This window comes from Dipodomys merriami, unplaced genomic scaffold (assembly GCF_024711535.1).
Source record: "Dipodomys merriami isolate MVZ:Mamm:240054 unplaced genomic scaffold, mDipMer1.0.p SCAF_34, whole genome shotgun sequence".
Taxonomy (NCBI): Eukaryota; Metazoa; Chordata; class Mammalia; order Rodentia; family Heteromyidae; genus Dipodomys; species Dipodomys merriami.
Genome location: NW_027204937.1, coordinates 13,353,599 through 13,367,332, shown reverse-complemented (window position 1 = coordinate 13,367,332; position 13,734 = coordinate 13,353,599). Strand labels below are relative to the sequence as shown.

The window sequence follows — 13,734 nt, the reverse complement described above, 5'->3', positions numbered from 1 at the left end:
ATATTAATTGCATGTCTACTAGGCACTAGATTTTATGCTATACATGGGAAATTTAAAAAACAAGTGCATATTTTGCTAGTTATTGAAAGTTTTCTGGTAGACAATGATTTAATAGTTGCCATATTAGGTGCTGGGAATGTGGCTCAGTGGTATAGCACCTTGCAATGCATGAGGCCCTGGGTTCGATTCCTCAGCACCACATAAGCAAAAAGAAAAAAGCGGGAAGTGGCGCTGTGGCTCAAGTGGTAGAGCGCTAGCCTTGAGCTGAAGAGCTGAGGGACGGCACCCAGGCCCAGAGTTCAGGCCCCACAACCGGACCCCCCCCCCAAAAAAAATAGTTGCCATATTAATTGCTATTATCTTTTCCCCAACCAGGTTATGAACTCAAAAAAAGGCTTACTATTATTATTATTATTTTTGTCAGTTGCAGGCTTGAACTCTGGGCAAGGGCACTGTCCCTCTTTAGCTCAAAGTGAGTGCTCTACCACTTGGGCCACAATACCACTTCCAGTTTTCTGGTGGTTAACTGGAGATAAGAGTCTCCTGGACTTTCCTGCCCAGGCTGGCTTTGAAAGATGATCCTCAGATCTCAGCTTCCTGAGTAGCTAGGATTACAGGCATGAGCCACCAGTGCCCAGCCTTACAACTGTTTTATATTTCTTATAATATCTAGTATAATGTTGGACACTTAATATATGCCACTAGCTTCTAGACAGTGTCTTTGTCTTATAAAGAAATTGAGGCAATATAGCATAATAATTAAGAACAAAGCTTCTGAAGCTAGACTACCTGAGTAGGAACCACACCAGCTTATGACTGAGTAAATTACTCAACTTCTCTATTTCTTAGTTTCATCAGTAAAATAAACACAATAGTATTTACCTCCCAGGTTTACTAAGAGGATTAAATGAGTTAATATTTATAAAGAATTTTTAGTAGTATTAACAAAAATATTAAATAAAACGTTTAAGTTTTTTTTTTTTTTTGTTGGTCGTGGGGCTTGAACTCTGGGCCTGGGCGCTGTCCCTCAGCTCTTCAGCTCAAGGCGAGCGCTCTACCACTTGAGCTACAGCCCCACTTCTGGTTTTCTGGTGGTTTATTGGAGATAGGAGTCTCACGGTCTCTCCTGCCCGGGCTGGCTTTGAACCGCGATCCTCAGATCTCAGCCTCCTGAGTAGCTAGTATTACAGGCGTGAGCCACCAGCGCCCGGCTAACGTTTTAAGTTTTTAAAATGAAACAAAATCATATTCTCTGAACCTCATAATAATAAAGTAATATTTTATTTTATTTATTTTTATTTTTAATTTTTTTGTCAGTTGTGGGGCTTGAACTCCAGGCTTGGGCTCTGTCCCTCAGCTCTTCAGCTCAAGGCAAGTGCTCTACCAATTGAGCTACAGTGCCACTTCTGGTTTTCTGGTGATTTATTGGAGATAAGAGTCTCATAGGGACTTTCCTGCCCAGACTGGCTTTGAACCATGATCCTCAGCCTCCTGCATAACTAGGATTACAGGCATGAGCCACTGTGCCTGGCTTAATCTTTTAATATCTTACAAAGAGAATATAGTTCTAAGGAAAATGCTTACTATAAAGATGAATTTGTCTGCTGTTTTTGTCTTTTGTGAGTATGTGTGTATGTACAGATTCTAGAGCCTGAATTCAGGGATTGGGTGCTGATCCTTAGCTTTTTTTGCTTAAGGTTAGTGCTCACCACTTGAGCCACAGAAAGAAAATTATCAGGCCCCATTCAATGGCTTTTAGCTTGAGAACAAATCTTTTTTTTTTTGTCTGTCATGGGGCTTGAACTCTGGGCCTGACTGAACGCTGTCCCTCATCTCTTCAGCTCAAGGCTAGGGCTCTACCACTTGAACCACTGCACCACTTCAGTTTTCTGAGTGGTTTATTGGAGATAAGAGTCTCATGGACTTTCCTGCCCTTTCCTGCCTGGGCTGGCTTTGAACTGTGATCCTCAGATATCAGCCTACTAGGTAGCTAGGATTATATGCGTGAGCTACTGGTGCCCAGCTTGAGAACAAATGTTAATTATCTCTGTTCCCTTTGTAAGGTTTAATGTAAGTTTTATATATAGTATGTCCTATACTCCATGACTGCATTAAAGTTCAATGTTGTTGTAAATCAGAGATCTAGTTTTATACCAACTACCTGGGTAGCACAGAGGTAAATTATTTCTATTTTATAAAATATATGCCTTTACATGAATTTCTCCATTACAGAATTAGGCAATAATTGTATCTTTATTGTGTGCATGTTCATATCACATGAATCCTATCCTGTTTGAACTTATTTCTGTATATATTCCTTCAGGCATAACAAGTTCAGATTTTTGTTTGTATGTTTATGGGTTGTGGGGCTTGAACTCAAGGCCTGGATGCTGTCCCTGAGTTATTTTTTCCACTCAAGGCTAGCCCTCTACCGCTTTGAGCCAGAGCTCTACTTTTGTTTTCTGGTGGTTAAATGGAGATAAGTCTCAAGGACTTGCTTGCCTGAGCTGACTTTGAACCTGATCCTCAGATCTCAGCCTTCTGAGTAGCTAGGATTATAGGCGTGAGCCACCAGCACCTTGCAGAGGTTCAGATTTGATTCTGTAGAGATTCTAACAAAAACAGCAGTGGGATGGGGGGGATGGAGACTTAGAGGAGGAAATAGAACAGCAGAAACTCAAATAGGAACTTTGCAGTACAGTTTTTTTGTTTTTGCCAGTCCTGGGCTTGAACTCAGGGCCTGAGCACTGATCCTGAGTTTTTTTTGCTCAAGGCTAGCATTCTGCCACTTGAGCCACAGTGCATTTCCAGCCTTTTCTGTTTATGTGGTACAGAGGGTTTCATGCATGCTAGGCAAGCACTCTTCCACTAAGCCACATTCCTAGTCCTACAGAATAGTTTTAAAAAAATAAATGAGGGCTGGGAAGGTGGCTCAGTGGTAGAGCGCTTGCTTTGCATGCTCGAGGCCCTGGGTTCGATTCCTCAGCACCACATAAGCAAAAAGAAAAAAGCCGGAAGTGGCGCTGTGGCTCAAGTGGTAGTGTGCTAGCCTTGAGCTGAAGAGCTGAGGGACAGCGCCCAGGCCCAGAGTTCAGGCACCATGACCGGACACACACACACAAAAATAAATAAATAAATGAAGCCAACATGAAATTGATACAGCTTTAGACCAGTACTAAGGAAGCTCAGCTGATTGACAGGTGACAGCATGAGACCTTTCATTCTTGGATATGGAGCACACTAGTATATAATGATTCTAGTCTGGACTAATACTATGTAATTCTGAGAGCTGAGAAGTTTAAGAAATACTATAGACAACTGGAATGGATTAAATAGAAGTTTTCTAGAACTTAATCTATATTTCAAATATTCCAAGAGATATAATGATATCACAGAGATAACATAAATAATTATTTGTGACTTAAAGCCTTAATAGTATTAAACATCTACCAAAGCTGGGCTTACTGGCTCAAGCCTCTAATCCTACCTACTTGAAAGGCAGAGATCAGGAGATCATGGTTTGACACCAGTACAGGCTGAAAAATTTTCAAGACTGGTTTCAATCAATGGCTGGGCACAGTGGTGTATACCTGTCATTCTAGTGACAAAGGAACCACAAATAGATTGTAGTCCAGGCAGGCTTGGGCATAAAGAGATCCTACCTTGAAAATAATCAGTAAGGGCTGGGAAGGTGGCTCAGTGGTAGAGCGCTTGCCTTGTATGATGCCCTGGGTTCAATTCCTCAGCACCACATAAGCAGAAAAAAAAAAGCCGGAAGTGGCATTGTAGCTCAAGTGGTAGAGTGCTAGCCTTGAGCTGAAGAGCTGAGGGACAGCGCCCAGGCCCAGAGTTCAGGCCCCATGATCGGACCCCCCCAAAAAAAACAAACAAAAAAACCAAAAATAATCAGTAAAACAAGGGACTTAGTAAGTGTGGAATTTTAAATTCAAACCTCAGTGTTAAGAAAAACAATTTTGCATAGAAGTATATAGAATCACTTAGTAAACAGATTACCTGCAACAAACAAACAAAAAAACCTTACTATCTTTTCACTGAAATTAGAAAGGAAATTTTTATTTTTATACAAGTTTAAAAAATACATTTGTGAATATGTATGTATGTATATATATATAGTATCATCGATATTCTTTTTAAATTATTAAGTAGTTGTATAAAGGGATTACAATTCCCTAAATCAGATTACGAGTACAATGCTTCTTGGTCAATATCACATCTCCCTTCATTCTCCCAGTCCCATCCCTACTCTCAAGTTACATAGTTCATTATTTACATAATGTGTAATGGATATAATGATTGCATTTGCTCACTCTTTTCCCTCCATTCTTGTGACCCCCCAAAACATGTTTCCACTTCCTGGTATTCATTCTGATACACAGGACATTAGTTGTTCAGAGGAGACAGGCCTTTGGATTCCTCCCCTAAGTATTCCCTCCTTTAGTCAGTTTGTTTGAAAAGATGGCTGTTATAGAAACTTCATATAAGTCTCAGTTCCAGAAAGAACTAGGCACCAGTGATGCTATTCAGGAGGTTGAGATCTGAGAATCATGATTTGAAGCCATCCCAGGCAGGAAAATCGATGATTCTTATTTCTAGTTGACCAGCAAAAAGCCAGAAATAGAGCTGTGGCTCAAGTGGTAGAGCACCAGCTTTGAGTAAATAAGCGCAGGGACAAAGCCCCAGGCCCTGAATTTCATCCCCAGTATAGGGGGCAGAGGAAAGGATCAAAACCTTACTGTTTGTTTGTTTTTTTAAATCATAATGATGAGAATTCATATTGTTAAAATATGCACATTATTCAAGAGTATAGACAGATTCAACACAATATTTATCAAAACCCCCATGGAATTTTTTTACATAAATTGAAAAATACAATGGTAAAATTTATAGAGATCCACCAAATCCTCCAAATAACCAAAGTAATTTTGAGAAAGAAAAAAAATCACATATATTTTACTTCTTGATTTACAATGTTACTGCAAAGCTATAATAACCAATACAGTATGGCACTGATATAACACATACATAGACAAAGTACAGAATGTTCCTGTCAGTAAGAAATTGGGCATATACAAAATAAACTTGAAATGATAAAATAGCTGGGCTTCAGTGGCTCATGTCTGTAATTGTAGCTACTCAGGAGGCTGAAATCTGAGGATCACAGTTCAAAGCCAAGCCAAGGTAGGGAAATCTGTGAGACTTTTATCTCCAATTAACTACCAAAAAGCTGAGTGGAGGAATGGTTCAAGTGGTAGAGCACTAGCCTTAAGTAAAAAGCTCAGGGCAGTGCCCAAGCCCTGAATTCAAGCATCAGGACTAGTGAAAAAAAAATGATAAAATGTCCAAACCTAGTATATGAAACCATCAAAATCCTAGGAGAGGGGCTGAATGAGCTTAGTAGTAGAGTGCTTGCCTAGTATGCATGAAGCCCTGGGTTCAATTCCTCAGTACCACAGAGAGAAGGCCAGAAATGGCATTGTGGCTCAAGTGGCAGAATACTAGCCTTGAGCAAAAGAAGCTCAGGCAAGTGTCCAGGCAGAGTTCAAGCCCCAGGACTGGCAAAAAAAAAAAAAAAAGAGAGAAAAAATCCTAGGAGAAAAGAGGTCTTTGGTCTTTGATATTGGTCTTGAAATTTTTTTTTGGGGGGGGGGCAGTCATAGGGCTTGAAGTCTGGGCCTGGACACTGTCTCAAAGCTTGTCAGCTCAAGAATAGTATTTTACCCAAATTGTTTAAATAGGGATACAGGTGGACCCATTGCAACAAAGAGATGTACAAATTGTTATGTCAAAAAACAAACTTTACAACTTTGGTGGGGGTGTGGGAGATCAGGTGGGGGGGTGGGGGGTATATGGGAAGGGATGGAAAGGGGAAACAAAGGAGGAGGCAACAATGCTTGATAAGAAATGTACTCGTTGGGGCTGGGAAGGTGGCTCAGTGGTAGAACACTTGCCTTGCATGCCGGAGGCTCTGGGTTCGATTCCCCAGCACCACATAAGCAAAAAGAAAAAAAGCCAGAAGTGGCGCTGTGGTTCAAGTGGTAGAGCGCTAGCCTTGAGCTGAAGAGCTGAGGGACAGCGCCCAGGCCCAGAGTTCAGGCCCCATGACTGGACCCAAAAAAAAAAAAAAAAAAGAAAGAAATGTACTCGTTATCTTGCCCATGTAATTGTAACCCCTCTGTACGGTATTTTCACAATAAAAATTTTTTTAAAAAAGAATAGTGTTTTACCACTTGAGACACAGCGCCACTTCCAGTTTTCTGGTGGTTAATTGGAGATGAGTCTCATGGACTTTTCTGCCCTGGCTGGCTTTGAACCACAATCCTCAGATCTCACACTCCTGAGTAGCTAGGATTACAGGCATGAGCTACCAGTGCTTGGCCCAACAATACTTTTTAACATCGCAACAAAACTCAATGGACAAAAGTAAAATAGGTGTTGAATAATAAGGGCAGACCAGAGTAAGCATGAATAGGCAAAGGATCAATCTGATTAAAGTACAATCTGTACATGTGGAAAATAGTATGCTATTAAAATCCCTTTGAACAACTAATATGAAATTAACAAAAATTGGTAGCAATTAATAGGAATGTAAACCAGGTCCTGCCCACAACATAGGTACTAGAAGTGAGGAAGATAAAGAGAGGATAAAAGAGAGTGAATATGATCAAAATATTTTATGCACATGTATGAAAATGGAACAGAGATGCTCACTGAGATTGTTTTCAGAAGAGGAAGGAGAGATTAACAACATTAATATCAGTCATGTGTGTCTTAGGGAACTATCCTTCTGTTCTCATATCTGTATGATAAATTTAAGCAACCAAGAGAAGAGAGATTTACATGAGGCTTTACTAGATAACCCTAGTCAGAAGAAAAAATACAGTCCTTGTTAAGTGGAATAGTATAGGCAATCCTAAAGATCATGCAAAGATGATCTTACCCCAGACAGGGGGCTACAAACAGTTTCTATTGAGGAAAATGAGACATTCAAACAAGCAATCCATCTGTATGTGAGTCACTGAAGAACACTGTGTGTGTGTGTAACCCATGTTTCCAAGAAATGTGATATCTAAACTGCAGGATGAAAAATGTGTCTTTTTGTGTCTGCCAGTTCTGGCACAAAAAACAAAAATCCCAAGCCTTGTTATCTTGTTCAATTTTCTTGATGACAGCCAGTGCTTTGACTTGAACCATGCCTCCAGCCAGCATTTTGCTGGTTAATCGAATATGGCATCTCTACGACTTTTCTGTCTGAGCTGGCTTTGAACCGCAATCTTCCAGGTTTCAGCCTCCTAAGTAGCCACGATTACAGCCATGGGCCATCAGCATTCAGAAGTTTCTGTTAACCATATTTTGTTGCTTGGCTTATGCTGTCTTTTTTGTTTGTCATTTGACAGTGCTGGGGATCAACTCTAGGACCTCACAAATGCTGGGCTAATAGTCCACCACTGAGCCACATTCCCAGTCCAAAGGTGTGAATGTTAAAAAGACTTTTGGGTATAAATTCAGCTATAAAAAATAATCTAGAAACAGAATCAGTTAAGGCATTAAATACTGTGGCAAAAACAATCAGATGCCATGTTCTAGACAAAAATCAACAGTTCATAAACTCAAATTCTCTATCCTTGACTGAACTAGAGTGTTGTTCCTATTCTTTGTAGTCTGGTAAAGTTATTATAATGCATTAAAGATTAAAAACCAAATGCTACTACTATAATCCTAGGAAATTTTAAAAATTAATTATACTTCTAGAAGATAAGGATGATTTCAAATTATAAAACACTGATTTTAATTAAATGTTTCTTAGTTGCAGTTAGTCCTCTGTAGTCTCAAGTTCCACAGATGCAAACTGCTTAGAAAAATGAAACTGTTAAGGTTGGGGCACGGCTCAAGTAACTGCCCACAAAGTACAAAGGCATTAGTTCAAACCTAAGTACTGTCCAAAAAAACCTGTTTCTGTACAGAACATATACAGCCTTTTTTCCCCTTATTATTCCCTAAAAAATATAAGATAACAACTATTTACACAATACTTACATTTTTTCTGGCTTTACAGGTAATTTAGATTGTAAATATCTGGGAGAGGTATATAACATGTATATGCAAATACTATACATACCATTTTATATAAAGAAATGAGTATACATGGATTTTGCAGTGTGTGTACATAGTAAAACATATATGTATGAGCATGCAAGTATACATATGCTTTGTAACCATGGGTTCTAGAATCAATCTTTCATGGATATTAAGAGACAAGTACATATGTGTTCAATTATTTGAGTCTTACAGCTGAGCACTGGTGACTCACATCTGTAATCCTCACTGCTCAGGAGGCAGCAGTTTGAGGATAATAGTTTCAAGCCAGCCTGGGAAGGAAAGTCTGTGAGACATTAAGTTCCAATTAAGCAACAAAAAAACAGAAGTGGAGCTGTGGCTCAAGTGGTAGAATACAAGACTTGAGCAAAAAAGCTCAGGAACAGTGCCCAGGTCAATACACACACACACATGCATGCACGCACGCACCCACACACGCACACATTCACCCACACATACATAATGACACAGAAGACACAGTCCCTGTTTCAAAAAGTACTTCTAACTTTTTTTTTTTTTTTGGGTCCGGACATGGGACCTGAACTCTGGGCCTGGGCACTGTCCCTCAACTCTTGCAGCTCAAGGCTAGTGCTCTATCACTTGAGCCACAGCGCCACTTCCAGCTTTTTTTCTTTTTGCTTATGTGGTGCTGGGGAATTGAACCCAGGGCCTCATGCATGCAATGCAAGCGCTTTACCACTGAGCCACCTTCCCAGCCCAACTTCTAGCTTTTAATTAGATTCTATAGTATATTTTTTGTGTGTGTGCTGGTCCTGGGGCCTGAACTCAGGGTATCATGTTCTGGCTCAGGTTTTTTGCTCACAGCTGATGCTCTACTACTTGAACCATGCCTCTAGTTATAGGGATTATATCTTATTATTTTGTTGGTGGTGGTTGTGGGGCTTAACTCAGAGCCTGGGCATTGTCCCTGAGCCTCTTTGCACTCAAGGATAATGCTTTTCTACTTGAGCCACAGTGCCACTTCCAGTCTCACAGAGACTTTTCTGCCTAGACTGGCTTTGAACTGTGATTCTCAGATTTCAGCCTCCTAAGTAGCTAGGATTATAGGTGTGAGACACTGGCACCTGGATGTATCTTACTTGACTTTATGTCATCAACTCTTAGTACAGTATTCATAGTACATTGCAGTCCCTATCAAATGTTTCTTAAATGAAAGCATGAATGATAAAAACACTTATAAAATCCAACAAAAATAAGCCCCAATCTTCCTTACCTGTCTTTTTTTTCCCCTTTTGACCTGGAACTGGTTCTAAGTTATCTTGTCCTTTTCTCATTAACATGGCAAGTGATGCATCATGAGCTCTAAACAGGTCCACAACCTCATGTAAGGCAACATCTGTTATCAGATCACAGCTGAGTATCAGCATATCTGTCTATTAGATACAAAGAGAAAAGTCAGTATCACAAGAGTGATTCATATAATTCATCACAAGATAAGCACATAAGAGTTTAGAATCACACAAACAAGAAAATACTTATACCTTTTCTGCAGCAAAAAAAAAAAAAAAAGTAAAATAAGCCAGGCACTGGTGGCTCACGCCTGTAATCCTAGCTACTCAGGAGGCTGAGATCTGAGGATCTCGGTTCAAAGCCAGCCCAGGAAGGAAAGTCCACGAGACTCTTATCTCCAATAAACCACTAGAAAACCAGAAGTGGTGCTGTCGTTCAAGTGGTAGAGCACTTGCCTTGAGCTGAAGAGCGCAGAGACAGAACCCACGACGGACAAAAAAAAAAAAAAAAAAAAAGTAAAAATAGGGGCTGGGAATGTGGTTTAGTAGTAGAGTGCTTGTCTAGCAGGCATGAAGCCCTGGGTTTGGTTCCTCAGTACCACATAAACAGAAAATGCCAGAGGTGTCACGTTGCTCAAGTGGTAGTGTTAGCCTCGAGCTAAAGAAGCTCAGGACAGTGCCCAGGCTCTGAGATGAAGCCCCAGGACTGACAAAAACAAACAAACAAATAATTTAAAAAATAAGGTTGCCTAATGGATTGTGCTGGGGGAGGGTCTGAAATCTCTGCTGCCCTCTTGTGATCCTTACTAGCAGTCCTGAAAGGTCTTTAGCTTTCAGGTAGATTTCTAAGAAACCGTCTGAAACTGCATTATCTATTTCTATGACTTTGGAATAAATTATCTTTATAGAACCATCAGTTTATTAGGAAACAACAAGATAAATATAATGAAATGCCTCACTTGCTAACTTACATTCTAGGTAGTAAACAAGTATAATGCTTGTACTTTGTACAAGTAAGTACAAAGTACTCATTTACTATTATAACAAAACCATATAATTGGTATTTTATTATTGTTATTTGTGTTTCTTTTTATTCAGTTTTCATTTAGTTTTTGTCAGTTATGGGACTTGAACTCAAGGCTTGACCGCTGTCCCTGAACAATTTTTGCTCAAGGCTAGCAATCTACCACTTTGAGCCACAGAGCCACTTCTGGTTTTCTGGTGGCTAACTAGAGATAAGAGTCTTATGGACTTTCCTGCTCAGGCTGGCTCTGAACCTCAATCCTCAGATCTCAGCCTAGTAGCTAGGATTACAGGTATGAACCACTGGAGCCAACCTGAGCTTCTGTTTGAGCTTCTGTCTGTCTGGCTAGGATTGAGGTTTTAAGCCAGCCTAAGTAGAAAAGTCTGCTAGAATCTAGGTGTAACAATGCAATCCTATAATCCCAGTACTCAGAGGTGGCTGAGGCAAAGTGATCACATTTTTGAGACCAGCCTGGGCAACATAGCAAGACCTGTCTCAAAAGAAAAGAAAAAGAGATAAAGATAATAGTACTTTTAAAATACTTGACAGGGGCTGGGAAGGTGGCTCAGTGGTAGAGCACTTGCCTTGCATGCCTGAGGCCCTGGGTTCGATTCCTCAGCACCACGTAAGCAAAAAGAAAAAAGCCGGAAGTGGCACTGTGGCTCAAGTGGTAGAACACTAGCCTTGAGCTGAAGAGCTGAGGGACAGCGCCCAGGCCCAGAGTTCAGGCCCCGCGACCGGACCCCCCCCCAAAAAAAAACAAAAACTTGATAATCTACTATTACTACTACTAATAATCTAGCTATTCAGATTTTACCTAAGTAGCTCAAAAACAAAAATCAAGATAAACTAGTTATAATAAAAGTACTTTTTGCTTCTATGTTAACTTTCTGTTAATCAGAGCTATAACTTTGTGCTGGGCACAGATGTCTCTTTATGCCTGGCTCTTTTTGGATCTTCACTGAGATTAATATGAAGTTTCTATTACCATCATCTTTCCAGGAAAAAGAATTTTTGTTGTTGTTGTTGGTCATGGGGCTTGAACTCTGGGCCTGGGCGCTTTCCCTCAGCTCTTCAGCTCAAGGCAAGTGCTCTACCATCTGAGCTACAGTGCCACTTCCGGTTTTCTGGAGGTTTATTGGAGATAGGAGTCTCATGGTCTTTCCTGCCTGGGCTGGCTTTGAACTGCGATCATCAGATCTTAGCCTCCTGAGTAGCTAGGATTATAGGCGTGAGCCACTGGCATCCGGCAAGAAAAGGAAATTTCTAAGGCTACAATTCACCATTTAGAAACTATTGGGCATTTATAAATCAACCTATATACATGCAAGCTAAGGAAGGAGTCTACAGAATCCTACTTCTTGCCTTGAAATGCAGAGATCAGTCATAACTAAAGATGTATTATATAAATATCATTACAGAAACATTAAAAATTAAAAGAAAAAAAAAGCAGGGTGCCTGTGGCTCATGCCTAGCTACTAGGGAGGCTGAGATCTGAAGACTGAGGTTTGAAGTTAGCCTGAGCAGGAAAGTGTATGAAAGCTTATCTCTGACTATCAAAAAGCTGGGAGTAGAGCAGTGGCTCAATGGTAGAACTTTAGCCATGAACACAAAAGCTCAGGGACAGTGTGTAGGCCCTGAATTCTAGCCCTAGGACTGGCACAAAATAAATTTCCTAAGTTTTTGTAATTAATTGATGTACCTTCAAGTAAAGAAAATGACCCTGATGCAAGTGTTTCTAAAGTGGTGACAACATTGTCTTGGAAAACAAATGCTATTACTATTTAGTATTTGTCAAGTGTTTAAATGTGTTGTTATTGTAAATGCTGAACAAGTCCTGCATGATTGTGAATTGACCCATAGGCTCATTTCTTTCTTTGCTTTTATATGACCTTTTGCTCAACTGAATACAAAATCCCTAAGGATTACCAGGAATAGATGCTGTCCTTTCAATGTCTGGTTGCCATCTGTTCTTCAGTGTGAAAAGAAAGGCATCAGTCTGAAAGAGCAAGGCCTGGAGTACAGACAAGAGATGGCTGTTCCATCAGCCCCTGTCTTGACTGTTTCAGAGTAGGAGCCATGAAAGATTCTCTGAAAAACCAACCCATTCTCATCATATTTGCAATGCCACAACTTTCAAAGGAGGTCTTTGTTGTCTCATCAGTGCACTATTTTCAAAAGCTAGAAATCCTAGACAAAAAAAAAAAAACCCTAAAAGAAAAACTAAATCAATCTTAGACCTTCATATTATTTTTTTGTGTGTGTGTTGGTTGTGGTGCCTGAACTCTGGGCCTTGGTGCTGTCCCTCAGCTATTCAGCTCGAGGCTAGTATTCTATCACTTAAGCCACAGTGCCACTTCAGACTTTTTCTGCTTATGTGGTGCTGAGGAATTGAACCCAGGCATCATGCATGCAAGGCAAGCGCTCTACCACTGAGCCACCTTCCCAGCCCTCATATTATCTTTCTTTACATTTTAATCAAAGTTGTAATAGAAAGGACTAATGTTTCATTTTTTAGTCTAGAAATTTGAAACCTGTTCTAGAATTGCAACTGAACTTCTATTAACTGGAATTCAGAGAAAAGAAAAAGGAAAAACTGATAAGAGTCAGAGAAGTTTTGTTGTTGTTGTCCCAATAGAGAAATATTTTTAATTATGTGTGTCCACAAGCAATGAATAAACATAGATTGTTTGAAATGTGAGTTGTTCCATCTGAAATGCTAGAATTAGTCTGAAAGTTCCCCTGAACCCTCCAACTCTGGCCTGTGTTTGAAGGATCCAGTTATTTTCTAACACCAAGTAAACCTCTTCTGTAGAAACCAACTAGAGCCCCATGCTCACTGTTCCAACAATCATCACATACTTCATCCTAAGTCTGCTCCTCTAGCAAAGACAGGGTAATGTCAAGGGCAAAAAGCATAGCTCTTAGGAATAACAAATGTATGCACTGTTGACAGTACAAAAACTTTTATACAAAGTCACCAAGGGAAGGTATCACTTTAGTATTTAGTGAGAGATCAAGCCAGCCAGGAATTCAAAACAAAAACAGCTGCCAGTTAGTGTTGACTAAAGAACACAAATTAAGCTCAGAAAATGCCATTACCATGTCATGGCAAAGCCCAGAAATCTCTCATTACAAGAATAGTTTCTATTAAGCCAAAACCACTGAGCAAAATTAAAGGAAAAAAAAAAAAGAGGTTAAATCAGAACACCGGATGTGTGTATGTGTGTGTGGGGGAGTAGTGGGGGATGAAGGGGATTCTGAGAAGAACTACTGGGAGTAATCTGTTTCTTTTTCTGGCAGCTGTTCCATGACAGATTGTTATAAATAACAATCTGGCAAGTT

General features: G+C 40.0%; 1 protein-coding gene across 2 annotated transcripts in view; it reads right to left on the bottom strand.

Annotated features, from left to right (window-relative positions):
• Positions 1-13,734, bottom strand: part of LOC138803412 (translation initiation factor eIF2B subunit gamma-like) — a 62,896-nt gene that overhangs the window by 31,558 nt on the left and 17,604 nt on the right. For both annotated transcript variants that reach the window (XM_069987377.1, XM_069987378.1), the window contains exon 4: positions 9,350-9,509. In XM_069987377.1, the coding sequence (XP_069843478.1) occupies positions 9,350-9,509 (160 nt within the window). The remainder of the gene's footprint in view (positions 1-9,349; positions 9,510-13,734) is intronic.